The 15,459-nt window shown below is 48.3% G+C and overlaps 1 protein-coding gene across 1 annotated transcript in view; it reads right to left on the reverse strand.

The window, feature by feature from the left end:
• Positions 1 to 8,022: 8,022 nt before the first annotated feature.
• LOC144503790 (collagen alpha-3(VI) chain-like) overlaps positions 8,023 to 15,459 on the reverse strand; it is a 253,899-nt gene continuing 246,462 nt past the window's right edge. The window contains exon 16 of the mRNA XM_078228676.1: positions 8,023 to 9,008. Coding sequence (XP_078084802.1) covers positions 8,995 to 9,008 — 14 coding nt within the window. The 3' untranslated portion in view covers positions 8,023 to 8,994. The remainder of the gene's footprint in view (positions 9,009 to 15,459) is intronic.

Here is a 15,459-nt window from a genome sequence, read left to right on the forward strand (position 1 = left end):
CTGGGATTGCAACAGTTTACAAAATATAAATGACTTGGAGGAAGGAAGTGAATGTACAGTTGGCAAATTTGCAGACAGCACAATAATAGGTGGAAAGGCATCTTGCAAGAGGGATGTAACCAGTTTACAGAGACATTGATAAGTTAAGTGGGCAAAAAGTTGGCAAATGGAGCACAATGTTGGAAAATGTTAGGTTATTCATTTTGGAAGGGAGAACAAAAGAACAGAGCACTATATAAATGGAGAAAAACTGCAGAAAGCTGCAACACAAAGAGGCTTGGGGGTATTTGTGCATGAAACAAAGAAAGCTGGCACACAGATGAAGCAGGTAATCAGGACAGCTAATGGAATATTGGCCCTTATTTCCAGGGGGTTGGAGTATAAGAGTAGGGAAGTCTTTCTGCAACTGTACGGTACTGGTGAGACCACGGGCGGAATTTTACGAGAAAAATTCTAAGTGTCCAGCTAGCATGAACACGGGAGAATTTCAAATCCGTTTTTTGGGCGTGTCTTTACTCCAAATCTTATGCACTTAGAAATGAAAAAATGGGCTAGATTATTTCTAGCCACTAGAGGGCAGGGGCGGGGCTTAACTTGCCAGACAGCTGGCAGCTCAGATTGGAGCCACAAGATGCACATGTTCCAAAAAACAGTACCAAAACACCAGCTCTCCTGACAGACTGCCACCCAGTGTGGATACAGCTTTCCCTATCCCCCCTCACAGACATCGGGGACCCCCACATTACCGACCCCCTTAACCACCCCCACCGGGCCTCCTTTGCACACTCCCTTACCCCCGATTTCTGAGTGACATGACCCTCTCTCTCCCCTGCCCCTGATCATCCGATCATTACAGAGGCACATTCCCCTCCCCTCTCCCACTCAGCACATCTGCAAGTGTTGACTTATCTTCCCCTCCATGACAGCAGGGCAAACAGCATTAATCTCACTGGAATGCCCTAACAGGCATGTGACTTGCCCAAACTGCCTGCAGCTGAACTGCCCTAACAAGGGAGAGATCCATAAAAACCCCAAGGATGGACAGACAAGCAGGCAGTGCAGGAAGATGGCTGCAAGAAAAATGGCCCCCCATTTCTCCAATTGGAGAGCGAGGCAGATTGCTGAAGGCAGTGGAGAATAGGAGGGACACACTTTCCCTCCCTGGAGGGATGATAAAGGGGCCTCGGAGGTGGTGGCAGTGGCTGTCAGTGCGAGGGCACTGGCAAGGAGAACCAGAAACCAGTGCTGGAAGAAACTCAACGACCTAATAACGAGCAGCAAGGGTGAGTGTTAAAGCTGACCTAGCACCTTTCCCTGTGTGACCCCCAGTTCCCCCCACCCCCCTGCATGCATCCAGCCCAATGCCCTAGCAGCTCCCTCCACCCCCTCAAACAGCTCACAACCCTTGCCCTCTGAGGGCCACCCCCTGGCACTCTGCAGGCTTCCTGTCATCAGAATTTGCATTACTCCTTCTTTCCCCACAGGAGAAGAATGCCCATAACCGCTGGAAGAGGGCCAAGAAAGGGTGTGCTGAAATCCGGGTCCTCACCCCATTCGATCAGCAGCACTGGAGCTTGCGGGTGAGGAGAAGGCCCGCACCATCGGTGACAGCCAGGTTGGTTGGAGCACAGAAGTGAGCACCTGCCAATTCTTCACTCGTTGGAGATATCTCAAGTAAGTTGCATGCAGCCCAGATTCTTCTCATTCCCTTGCGCTTAACCTTGTGTCCTGTTGCAGGAAAGGACCCTTACGCACCTGGCCCATCTGGCATCATTGCACCCCCTGCTGCTCCCACCCGTCTTCCAAATGACAGCACTGAAAACTTCTCGGAGGAAGGCGATGATGGGACTTCCAAGGCTGGCACCAGTCTTGCATCAGCTTGCACCTCACTGATCAAGTCCACACTGACGAATTGTACTCCCGCCTAATCCCATCTGCCAGCACTTGGACCATAGTCCTGAATGTTATGATGTGTCAAGTGTTCATTCTGATATGTTTTAAATGATGTGAGGCAACCTGCCTCTACCATCCTCCCAGGCAGTGCATTCCAGACCATCACCACGCTATTGGTAAAAACATTTTTCCTCACATCCTCCTGCCCCTCACCTTGAAACTATGTCCCCTCATGACTGACCCTTCAACTAAGGGGAATAGCTGCTTCTATCCACTCTGTTCATGTCCCTCATAATGTTGTACACCTTGATCAGGTCACTCCTCACTCTTCTCTGCTCCAGTGAAAACAACCCAACTCTACCCAACCTCTCTTCATAACTTAAATGTTCCATCCCAGGCAGCAGCCTGGTGAATCTCCTCTGCACCCCATCCAGTGCAAACACATCCTTCCTATAATGTGGCGATCAGAACTGCACACAGTGCTCCAGCTGTGGAATCACCAAAGTTCTATACAAATCCAACATGACTTCCCTGCTTTTGTAATCTATGCCTTGATTGATAAAGGCAAGAGTCCCATATGCCTTTTTCCCCAACCTACTAATAGGCCATTCTGCCTTCAGAGATCTGTGGACAAACACGTCAAGGTCCCTTTGTTCCACACAACTTCATAGTGTCCTATCATTCATTGAGCACAGTCTTATTCCTTCCAATGTGTATCACCTCACACTTTTCAGGATTAATTTCTATCTGCCACTTAACTGGCCATTTGACTATCCAATCTATATCTATTTGTAGCCCAAGACACTCCACCTCACTGTTAACCACCGGCCAATCTTTGTGTCATCCGCAAGCTTACTAATCCAGTCTCCCACATAATCATCTATGTCATTTATATAAATGATGAATAATAGGGGGTCCAGCACAGATCCCTGTGGTACACCACTGGACATTGGCTTCCAGTCACTAATGCAGCCTTCTGTCATCACAATCTGTCTCCTCCAACCGAGCCAATTTTGAATCCAATTTATCAAATTACCCTGTATCTCATGTGCATTTACTTTCTTTACAAGTCTCCCATGTGGGACCTTGTCGAAGGCTTTGCTGAAATCCATATAAACTACATCGACCTACATACCTGGTCACCTTCTCAAAAAATTCAATCAAATTTATTAGACATGATCTCACTCTGACGAAGCCATGCTGACTATCCCTGATCAAGTCTTGTGTCTCCAAGTGGGGATAGATGCTCTCCTTCAGAATTTTCTCCAATAGTTGCCCTACCACTGGTCTGTAGTTCCCTGGTTTATCTCTACAACCCTTCTCAAATAATGGAACCACATTAGCAGTTCTCCAGATGTCCGTGGGGGAGGGCCTCAGCGCACCGCTACTGTGAAAAATAAAGATGCTCAAATCATTCGCTACAGCTGGTGGCATAAGAACATAAGAACATAAGAAATAGGAGCAGGAGTAGGCCATCTAGCCCCTCGAGCCTGCCCCGCCATTCAATAAGATCATGGCTGATCTGACGTGGATCAGTACCACTTACCCGCCTGATCCCCATAACCCTTAATTCCCTTACCGATCAGGAATCCATCCATCCGCGCTTTAAACATATTCAGCGAGGTAGCCTCCACCACCTCAGTGGGCAGAGAATTCCAGAGATTCACCACCCTCTGGGAGAAGAAGTTCCTCCTCAACTCTGTCTTAAACCGACCCCCCTTTATTTTGAGGCTGTGTCCTCTAGTTTTAACTTCCTTACTAAGTGGAAAGAATCTCTCCGCCTCCACCCTATCCAGCCCCCGCATTATCTTATAAGTCTCCATAAGATCCCCCCTCATCCTTCTAAACTCCAACGAGTACAAACCCAATCTCCTCAGCCTCTCCTCATAATCCAAACCCCTCATCTCCGGTATCAACCTGGTGAACCTTCTCTGCACTCCCTCCAATGCCAATATATCCTTCCTCATATAAGGGGACCAATACTGCACACAGTATTCCAGCTGCGGCCTCACCAATGCCCTGTACAGGTGCATCAAGACATCCCTGCTTTTATATTCTATCCCCCTCGCAATATAGGCCAACATCCCATTTGCCTTCTTGATCACCTGTTGTACCTGCAGACTGGGCTTTTGCGTCTCATGCACAAGGACCCCCAGGTCCCTTTGCACGGTAGCATGTTTTAATTTGTTTCCATTGAGATAGTAATCCCATTTGTTATTATTGCAGGAGCACTGACATTCAACATCTGCCATGGCACCCCCAGAATGAAGGAGAAATTCCCCCACCCCCGACCTGCCCGTCCCAAGGCCCTGCATCAGTGTTTAGTGCTCCCTTGCCCTCCACCCAGATATGGGCACAGGGGCCAGCATGCATGCAAAATTCAGGTCAGAGTCAGACTTGTTTGCACCAGGGTAGCATCACATAGTGGCGCATAGCAAGCCATCATCACCTTCCTACCTGCCACAGAAACTCACTGACACAGCCGACCCAGGTCCACCACTCTGGTGCTACAACAGTGCAGGACTTTGCAGGGATACACAATTGGATGGAACACACATGCAGTTACACAGACCCCCTAGTTGCCGTACCACGTGTTGATCAGCCGCCCTCGAATGCCGGACCCTTGCTGCCGTCTGCCCGCCAGCGCATGGGTGGTGTTGGTTGTCGTTGTCATCATCATCGTTCTCCTCCTACTCCCCCTCCTCCTGCTCCTCAACATCCCCCGGGGTGGCCTCCTCCCTAGCGACGCCCGGCTGGTCAGCCTCCACCTCCTCATTCAGGAGGTCTCCCCAATGCTGTACCAGGTTGTGCAGCACAATGTGGGATACTATCAGGGGGCTATACTGCAGGGCCCTGCCAGAGCGGGCCAGGCATCTGAGCCACATTTTAAGGAGCCCTATGCACCGATCCACGATTGACTGGGTGGCAGCGTGGGCCTCATTGTATCGGGTCTCCACCTCAGTCTCAGGCCTCCACACAAGTGTCATCAGCCAAGTCCAAAGTGCCAAGTCCCCCATGAGCCATCCCCGCACCCTGGGCTTCTCCTTGATGACCCCCAGAACATCAGAGCTCCTCAATATAAAGCTGTCATGCATGCTACCAGGGTGTCTGGTGCAGATGTGCATGATATGCAGCAGATAGTCGCACACCAACTGCACGTTGATGTAATGAAACCCCTTCCTGTTCTTGAAGCATGCTGAATTCTCAGAGGACCTCAGGGTGACGTGGGTGCAGTTTATAGCCCCCGGCACATTGAGCACCCCTGCGATGGCCACAAATCCTGCTTTCTGCTGGGCCTGGCCCTTGTCAAATTTGATGTATTGGGCTGCCTGAGTGTACAGGGCATCCGCAACCTCCCTCACACACTTCTGCATGGAGGACTGCGAGGTGCCATAAAAGTCCCCGCTGGCAGCCTGGAAGGGCCCGGTAGCATAGAAGTAGCATAGAAGTTTAGGATGGCCGTCATCTTCACAGCCATCAGGAGTGAAGCACATGGAATAGGTGCTGCACTGTTTCTTTCCGTAAGCAGAGCTGGCGGCACCACACAATGTCCGATAGCTGTTCGAAGTACACTTGCATCCAGAACTGCAGGGATCTCTGTTCCCTCGTTCTCCTGCTCCCCCACCACCTTGGGGCGATTGTCAGTCACTTCCTGCCTCTGGTGGGCGTTTCCCTCCTCCTGTTTCAGCCAGTGGTATGGCCTAGCCTGCTGTGCCCACAATTCCTCCTCCTCAGCTCCAGCAGCAACTAAAAGGACCGCAAGGTCTATTGGTTGCATTGCATAAGCCATCATAAATCTGGAGGGGGATTGGGGTTAGGTTGGGGGAAGGGGAAAGAGATGGATAGGTTAGAGAACTCTGCCCCACCCCCGAGACAACACCCAACACAACCCCCACTGACCCCCCCCCCCCCCCCCCCCCCAACCCCCAGAAAGCCCCGCCCCCCCAGACAAGACACACACACTCACACATTTAGAACCCATGCTGTAGTGGCCCGAGGCAATGCTGTTTTACAAGCCCCGAGATTGCTGTGCTGCCGATTATGAGTCTTTCCCCTCATCCCCCCCACCACCACCACCAAGACTGCTTGCTGCTCCACCGCTCAGACCTGAGTCACCGCTGAGAGCCCAAAGTCCGAACCCATGACCAATACCACCTCCTCAACCCCCAACACATATGCAGCCCCCCAAAGTCCAACATGGCCATACCCCTCCCCTCCCCCGTAGCGTGGAGCCCTGTGGACATGGCGACCTACCTCCTCGCTCACCCTCAGTGCTGCTGCGCCTCCAGCAGACTGTTATAGAGCAGGTGTTTTACTCACCGGTTGCAGCTGCCACAAACGAGATCGTTAAGGTCAGTCAGGTGGGATGATTGTGAGTGAAACCAGTTAATGAGATTCAGATTAACGCAAAAAAACTGCTAATTGATGTCTAGTCTGTTTTGGGTGAGTTCCCTGTTTTTTTTTGGCCATTATGATGTTTCAGATAAAGCTTGGCACAACATCGTGGGCCGAAGGGCCTGTTCTGTGCTGTACTGTTCTATGTTCTATGTTCTAAAACAGACACTATTCCCAATAGTCGTCTCACTCCTGATTTTAGGATCTTAACTCGCCGATAAACGGGTGCGATGTGGTTGCAAAATCGTGGCCACATAATTCTTAAAGGGTTTGATAGGTTAATGCTGAGAGAATGTTTCCCCTCATTTGTAGAATCTAGGACCAGAGGGCAGAGTCTCAGAATAAAGGGGTTCCAATTTAAGACTGAGATGAGGAGGAATTTCTTCTCTCAGAGGGTTGCGAGTCTTTGGAACACCTTGCCACAGAGAGCTGTGGAGGAGAGTCCTTGTGTATTTTTAAGGCTGAGATAGATAGATTTTTGATCAATAAGGGAATCAAGGGTTACAGGGAAAGGGCAGGAAAGTGGAAGTGAGGAACGTCGTTGGATCAGGCCATGATCCTATTCAATGACACAGCAGGCTGGAGAGGCCGAACGACCTACTCCTGTTCTTATTTCTTATGGTCTTAAGAGAGTAGACTTGTGTATGAATTGTCAGACCGTTATCTTGTATATGTATTATATTAGTTAATAGAGAAATGCTGAACTTAGCTGCTTTGAAGTTACTTGCAACTGTTTGTGGTCACCTGCAAATGAGCAACACCATTTCCCAAGCTAAAAGGGGCAGATCAGCCATAAGACCCCCATCCCAGGGGACAGTGTTGAGGTGTATCCCTTGCCCCTAGCCCAAGCCCACCCAAACACCTCTGCAGCCTGGCAGCGGCAGAGGGCATGTGTGCTGCACTTACCTCATTGACCCCAATGCACCAGGTCCACAATTGTCATGACCTGTACCAAAACCTGCCCGGTGCAGATCCCGCTGGGGAGGCAGGTGAATAGTGGGAGAGAATTGAATTGGGCTTTAAGCCCACTAATCACATTTAAATGAGGCAATTTGAATAATTATTTTCGGTTCTCGCCCGGGAACGCGATCGGGGTCGGCGTGGCGGGCCAGAGGCATCGGGATGGATTTTGCCTGACGCCTAATTCTCCAGGCCAATGCTATTCCCACCTGGAGCTAGCGGCCCAAAGAATCCTGGCTGCTCAAAAGCATGAGGGGGCTGGACAGAGTGGATAGAGAGAACCTTTCCAGCTCATAAAAGGATCAGGAACGAGAGGGCACAGATTTAGTGATTTGCAAAAGAAGTAAACATGATGTAAGAAAAATCTTTTTCACACAACGAATGGTTTGGGTGTGGAATGCACTACCTGGAAGTGTGGTGGAGGTAGGTTCAATTGAGGCATTCAAGAAGGCATTAGATGATTATTTGAATAGAAACAATGTGCAGGGGTACAGGGAAAAGGCAGGGGGATGGCACTAAGCAATGATGCCCGTTTGGAGAGCTGATGCAGACACAATGGGCCCAATGGCCTCCTTCAGTGTCATAACAATTCTGTGATTCTGGAGCACATTGAAATGTGCTGCTACATTACAGGTGTTATGTAAATGCATAAAATGTTGAAAATACTCAGCAAGTCTGTGAAGAGAAATGGTTCATATCAATCACCCTTCTTCAGACCTTTAGATAAAATGTTCACTTCTCCACTTGTGCTGCTTAACACACTGAGAATTTATAGCATCTTCTGTTTTTATTTCAGATTCCTTGCACCTGCAGTATTTTGCTTCTGTGTTATATAAATGTCTTTTGCATGTGTAATATCCTCTTTTTCCTGCCGCTCTGACAGATAATTTAACCTTGTTTTGTCTGGTACAAAGCCACCACTTTTAACAGTGGCCGGTTTCTGGATGACTATTGGATATAATCACACATTAGATACACTGCTATATTCATAATTCCCTCCCCCAATGAAAACCCAGGAGTACATAAGTTGTTTCATTAGAATGTGTAAATGATACAACACCTTTCTTTAATAAGTGATTGAACTGTTTTGTTTTAGAATCAAGTTTTATTTGTTACTTTAGATGACCCTGATGGCATATAGAGGATTTAAACCCAGATATGTTTGGGAGAACTAGTTTCCAATGTTGTTAGAGCCCAATGGTGAGAAAGAGATATTGGGATAGAACAGAAATTCTGATCATTTATTGAGCAGGTGGGCAGCTGAGAAAATTGGATTTGAAAATACCAAACATACTGAGGAGCTTTGGCATTTATACACGACCTAAAAGAAAATGAGTGTCACAGAAAATCATTCGTTTTTGACATAACATCCACTCATGCCATCGACTTTTTCGACCACAATCTCTCAAACTCTAAAAATGTTTTGCTGTGGGGAGTAATGCAATGAAGCTGGGTGAATAGTGCTGCCTAGTTCCTTACATAGTTTTCCCAGGTATTTCTGTGGACTATAATTTGTAAATAATTTTATAAAATAAGCCAGATATATAGATACAATCTTACATTGCTAGTTGAAAACACTAAGTTACTCAGTAAATTATCAAAATATTGGCTTCCAAAGATAGTTTGGTTTCATGTTGTTTTGATCATGAAATGTGTAAGTCCCAAATGTTCTTCTTCTTTATCATTCTGTAGTTAAATGTACGGAGAGGAGCTTGAATGGTGCAACATAAAACTCCACAGACACGTTCATTGAGGCTGATCTGTGGGCAAAGAAAAGATTAGATACTTAAATTGCCATCCCTACCGTTTCTAACTAATGTTAATTCACACACAATGGCGCCGATTACGATATGGGACAGTAGTCTCCAGGCCCACTAGCATCACAATGGCATGGTACAAATTGCGATGTACACTGAGTGAAAAGTAACAATTCACATCTATCTTGGGCAATCAATTTGTAATCAATAGCAAACACACAAATGCATTCGTAGAATCATAGAAACCCTACAGTGCAGAAGGAGGCCATTCGGCCCATTGAGTCTGCACTGACCACAATCCCACCCAGGCCCTACCCCCACATATTTACCCGCTAATCTACGCATCCCAGGACTCTAAGGGGCAATTTTTAACCTGGCCAATCAACCTAACCCGCACATCTTTGGACTGTGGGAGGAAACCGGAGCACCCGGAGAAAACCCACGCAGATACGAGGAGAATGTGCAAACTCCACACAGACAGTGACCCGAGCCGGGAATTGAACCTGGGACCCTGGAGCTGTGAAGCAGCAGTGCTAACCACTGTGCTACCGTGCCGCGCATTGTTATGTTCAAAGTTGTGATTCTTCAACAAATAACAAAGAAAAACTTCTCCCTTAGTACATATTTTGTGCATTTTGGCTCAATGTTTATTTGATACTTTATATCTTTCTGTGACTAGAAACCAAAACTGGTCATTAGGAACAGAGGAACAGCTGTTTGTCAGACTGGATAAGGTTTTACAATATTCCTGTCCAGGCTTCAGTATTAGGACAACTGGCTTTTGTGATATATGTTAATGACTTGGACTTCGGTAAACAGGACATGTTTTCAAAACGTGGAGCTATCATGGACTGTGAGGAGGGGAGTGATAGACCTTAAGAGGACACAGACTGGTGGAATGGGCAAGTAACAAATGAAATTTAACACAGAGAAGTCAGAAGTGATACACTTAAGTAGGAAGAACATGGAGAGGCAATATGCTGAGAAAGCATTAAAACAAATATGGGATCCTAGACTTTATAAATAGAAGTTAAGTAATCAAAAGCAAAGGAATTATGATGAGTGTCTTAAACTATATATTTAGCCAGAACTGGAGTATTGAATTCAATCCACTTTAGGTCAGGCTTGTCCAATCTTTTTCTCGGGGGGAGATAATTTGCATGTTTTTCTCACTCAGGGGGCCGGTCAGCAAATTTTGGAATGATAAAGTTTGGCACAATAATAAATTGAGGGAATTAAAAAACAGTAAGTAATAAAAATGAGCAAACTGTGAGAGTATCAGTGTATGTGGCTGGCTGACTGTGAGTGGGTATATATGTGTTTGTGTATGGTGGTGAGAGTGACACACACACACACCCCCACCCTTTAACGGACTCACGATGGGCGTCTGGCTGGAAATCGGCATGAGGCTGATTACGATATGGGACAGTAATCTCCAGGCCCACTAGCATCTCACCGCAACCTCCCCCCACGCCCCCCCCCCCCCCACCCCCACCAGGAGAGGGTCCTGCCAATGGGGTTTACAACTGCTCCCCACCAACCTGCAACAGGCGTACTCACCCCACTGGTAGGGACAAAGGCCAGTGAGGCACCCCAGGGAGGTTGGGGGCAAAGGGGTTGCCTCTTGGGCAGTGCCAGCCTGGCACCTTGGCACTGCCCATGGGCATCAGGCAGTGCCTAGGAAGGCATAGTGGGGGAGCGGAGTCTGCTGGATAGGGTGATCAGTGGTGGAGGGAGGGAGGGAGGGAGGGAGGGAGGGAGGGGGCGATTGGGGCTAGCCTGGGGGGAGGGGGTCCGGGTATGCCAGTGATTGGGAGGGGAGGGCAGTGATTGGTGAGGGGGGCACCTGGGAAAATATCGAGAGGCCAGTGATCGTAAGGCCGGCAATTGAGGGGGCCAGTGCATACACACTGATCTCTCCACTGACAGATCAGCGCATGCGCAATGGCCCGCTGAGCGCACTGATTCCGGCCTCTCCAGTGGGTTGAGACCCCGCCACTACTTTCCAGTGTGCATCCCTCTGAGGCACTCTGCGATGCACAGAGTGCCAGAGTTTAGTTCAGGTATAGTTCAGTTCTATAGGTATGTCAGGAGTAAAAGAATGACTAGGGTAAGATTAGGGCCAATCAAGGACAGTCGTGGGAAGTTGTGCGTGGAGTCTGAAGAGATGGGAGAGGCACTAAATGAATATTTTTTGTCGGTATTCACACTGGAGAGGGACAGTGTTGTCGAGGGGAGTACTGAGATGCAGGCTGTTGGACTGGATGGGATTGATGTTCATAAGGAGGAGGTGTTAGCAATTCTGGAAAGGGTAAAAATAGATAAGTCCCCTGGGCCGGATGGGATTTATCCTAGGATTCTCTGGGAGGCTAGAGAGGAGATTGCAGAGCGTTTGGCTTTGATCTTTGTGTCGTCATTGTCTACAGGAACTGTGCCAGAAGACTGGAGGATAGCAAATGTTGTCCCCTTGTTCAAGAAGGGGAGTAGGGACAACCCTGGTAATTATAGACCGGTGAGCCTTACTTCTGTTGTGGGCAAAGTATTGGAAAGGATTATAAGAGATAGGATTTATAATCACCTAGAAAGGAATAACTTGATTAGAGATAGTCAGCACGGTTTTGTGAAGGGTAGGTCGTGCCTCACAAACCTTATTGAGTTCTTTGAGAAGGTGACCAAAGAGGTGGATGAGGGTAAAGCGGTTGATGTGGTGTATATGGATTTCAGCAAAGTGTTTGATAAGGTTCCCCATGGTAAGCTTTTGCAAAAAATACGGACACATGGGATTGAGGGTGATTTAGTGGTTTGGATCAGGAATTGGCTAGCTGTAAGAAGACAGAGGGTGGTGGTTGATGGGAAATATTCATCCTGGAGTTCAGTTACTAGTGGTGTACCGCAAGGATCTGTTTTGGGGCCACTGCTGTTTGTCATTTTTATTAATGACCTGGATGAGGGCGTGGAAGGATGGATTAGTAAATTTGCGGATGACACTAAAGTCGGTGGACAGTGCGGAGGGAAGTGGCAGGTTACAGAGGGACATAGATAAGCTGCAGAGCTGGGCTGAGAGGTGGCAAATGGAGTTTAATGCGGAAAAGTGTGAGGTGATTCACTTTGGAAGGAGTAACAGGAACCAGAGTACTGGGCTAATGGTAAGATACTTGGTAGTGTGGATGAACAGAGGGATCTGGATGTCCATGTGCATAGATCCCTGAAAGTTGGCACCCAGGTTGATAGGGTTGTTAAGAAGGCATACGGTGTGTTAGCTTTTATTGGTAGAGGGATTGAGTTTCGGAGCCAGGAGGTCATGCTGCAACTGTACAAAACTCTGGTGCGGCCGCATTTGGAGTATTGCGTACAGTTCTGGTCGCCGTATTATAGGAAAGACGTGGAAGTGTTGGAAAGGGTGCAGAGGAGATTTACCAGGATGTTGCCTGTATGGTGGGAAAATCGTATGAGGAAAGGCTGAGGGGCTTGAGGTTGTTTTCGTTAGAGAGAAGAAGGTTAAGAGGTGACTTAATAGAGGCATACAAGATGATCAGAGGATTAGATAGGGTGGATAGTGAGAGCCTTTTTCCTCGGATGGTGATGGCTAGCACGAGGGGACATAGCTTTAAATTGAGGGGTGATAGATATAGGACAGATGTTAGAGGTAGATCCTTTACTCAGAGAGTAGTAAGGGCGTGGAATGCCCTGCCTGCAGCAGTAGTGGACTCATCAACATTAAGAGCATTCGAATGGTTATTGGATAAACATTTGGATGATATTGGAATAGTGTAGATTAGGGGGGGCTTTAGATTGGTTCCACTGGTCGGTGCAACATCGAGGGCCGAAGGGCCTGTACTGCGCTGTGATGTTCTATGTTCTATGTAAGTACGCCCAAAAATGGGCTAGGAAAACCTCCTATTTTCCCGCCTGCTGGGCACTTAGTTTTTTTTGGAAGAATCCTGGCCACTGTCTCTCACACTCACTCCCGCACTCACTTAGTCTCTTGTCCTCACTCTGGCCCATTCAGTCTTTTGCACACACCCCCAACTCATTCCTCTCACACAGATACTCAGTCGCACTCACTCAAACACAGTGGGTGGGATTTTACAGGCTCGCTCGTCCTAAAACCCACCCGAGGTCAATGGACCTTTCTATTGTCTGCCCCTCGCCCGCTCCAATTCCCGTGGCGGGTGGGGCGGTAAAACTCCGGCCACAAACTGAGTCATTCCCACACAAATACTCATCCACACTCACTCAAACACACACAGTCAGTCACACTCATCACCATTCCTAGGTATGTCCTGCCTCACCAGCAGGACATGTCCAGCAGAGGTGGCAGCATAGTGGTATACAGGTTATCAGGAAACATTACTGATTTTGGCTGAATTAATAAAGCTGAATTTTTCCAGCTCTTTGGACATGGGGTTGGATGGCAGGAGGATTGGAAATAAGGCAGAGGTAAGCATCAGAAGAAATGTGATGTTTTCCCATCACCATAGCATATTGCCAATTCAGCCACTTAAGGGCCCAATTAAAGGTCACATTCCATCACTCTGGGCATTATTCCTCCATTGGAAAAGTCCCGCTGCATTGTGGGGAGCAGCCTCCTGACAGCTTTCCAGTGAGGAGCCTCTTTGATGGGCAGTTCATGTGTCACAAAGGCATCAGCTGCACCCGGCTGCCTAAACCCGCTCCCCCTGGAATAACTGCACACCCCTGCCCCCCCCACCCCCGCCCATTCAGGCCAGCCTCCCATCCCCAGCATTCCCCAGAAAAACTCATGTGGGGGGATTCTCCAGGCCCTCTCGCCGCAATTGCAATTTGCGATGGCCTGAAGAATTGGGAGTCAGCGAGAAAGCGGGTTTTGTGCCAGTCGCCAAACTCACTGCAACACTCCTAGGCCGTGTTTCTGGTGTCATTTAGGTTCCTGGCCAGAGTGAGTGGGAAGCCTATTAATATTTAAATACATCCATTTAAATGTCATTAGTGGGCCCTTACTACTCACCCACCACCCCAGTGGGATTTGCACCACTGAATGGGAGAATCCCAGCTAATAGCCATTGCTAACGCCAGTGGCAAACACTTGTGGTTTCGTGCTGGCTTGGGCACTCAGTCCCAATTTGAGAAAATCACTCCGTCCCCCACGCCCCCATGTCTTCCACAAGCCACTCGCATTGATGATGCTGGCAAAGCACTGGCCACTGCTCACAGTGGCACAGTCGAGCCCACTAGACAGTGGGTTGCTCTGAAGGGCAGGCTGCTACCTTCAATTGGATGGCAGCCTTGGTGGCAGCCTGTTAACTGGCTACTGCTGGCAAAATGCCACCCAGGATCCCACTGTCCACTGGAGCAGGGTAAGGCTTCTGGCCCCAGCGATAAGACTTGACACGCCTTTAAAGTATTTTCCTAAGGAGTTTGAGGCAGTTAAATGTATTGCTGCAGGCAGAAGTGGGTGAGGTATATAGAGTTAATGGATCAAAGGGGCTTCTCCAGTTCCTAAACATTTCTAATAAAATTCCAGTCTTTTTTTCTTGTCTTTTCTCCATGTATGTGCGTGTTAAACTCATGGGTTATTTTAGTTCATGTTCTGAATTGATTATAGCTTCTGGCTTTGAAGTTGGCAATACAAACTCGCATCTGCTTCCCTGCCCCCTTCCAAGGAATAAATCTTCACTTCAGTCCCTGAAGCCCTTTTTCTGGCTTTAATTAAAGCCTGTGAGACTCATTCCAGTGCAGTACTTCCATGGGCAGGAGGTTAAAAGAAAAATTGTTAATTCAGAAGTACGAAACTATGATAGGCAGCACAAAGAGTAAGAAGTTGAGTTTGTGTCTTTATATGCCCTGTTTGTGAACAGAATTCCCACTCACCTGAAGAAGGGGCTTAAGGCTCCGAAAGCTTGTGGCATTTGCTACCAAATAAACCTGTTATACTTTAACCTGGTGTTGTTAAACTTCTTACTGTGTTCACCCCAGTCCAACGCCGGCATCTCCACATCAAGGCAGCAAAAAGGCCAGGGGCAGGATTTTATGCTCCTTCGCTGGCAGGGTTGTAGACCAGGAGAAAGTGTGAAATTCCTTAGCTGGGCTTCCTGCTGGGTTTCTGCCTACAGTTTTACTCTGGATCTGGTAGAGCCTTGTCCAGCCCGCCCTCCCTCCCTTTCCCCACTTGAGGCATTTAGGCTCTGGGGACTGCTTGCAGTCCCAGTCTTGCCCACTGCAGCTTCTGACGCTGTACAGACTAGAGAGCATTGGTCAATCAGACTGGCTGGCAGCTCACTAAGTTGGCCGTAGGGCTAGAAGTCCTGGCTCCTGCCAATTAATGCTATTTGGTGCGTGAAATCACTGCGGGACAGGCAGTGTCGGTGGGGATGTGTTCCCTGCCAACTCTGGGTTGATGGAAGGTAAATCCTGGCAGTGTGAAAACCCTGGTTCTTATTACTGCTGGCAATGGCATCCCTGTTTTTAACCAATG

This window comes from Mustelus asterias, chromosome 14 (assembly GCF_964213995.1).
Source record: "Mustelus asterias chromosome 14, sMusAst1.hap1.1, whole genome shotgun sequence".
NCBI classification, from domain to species: Eukaryota; Metazoa; Chordata; class Chondrichthyes; order Carcharhiniformes; family Triakidae; genus Mustelus; species Mustelus asterias.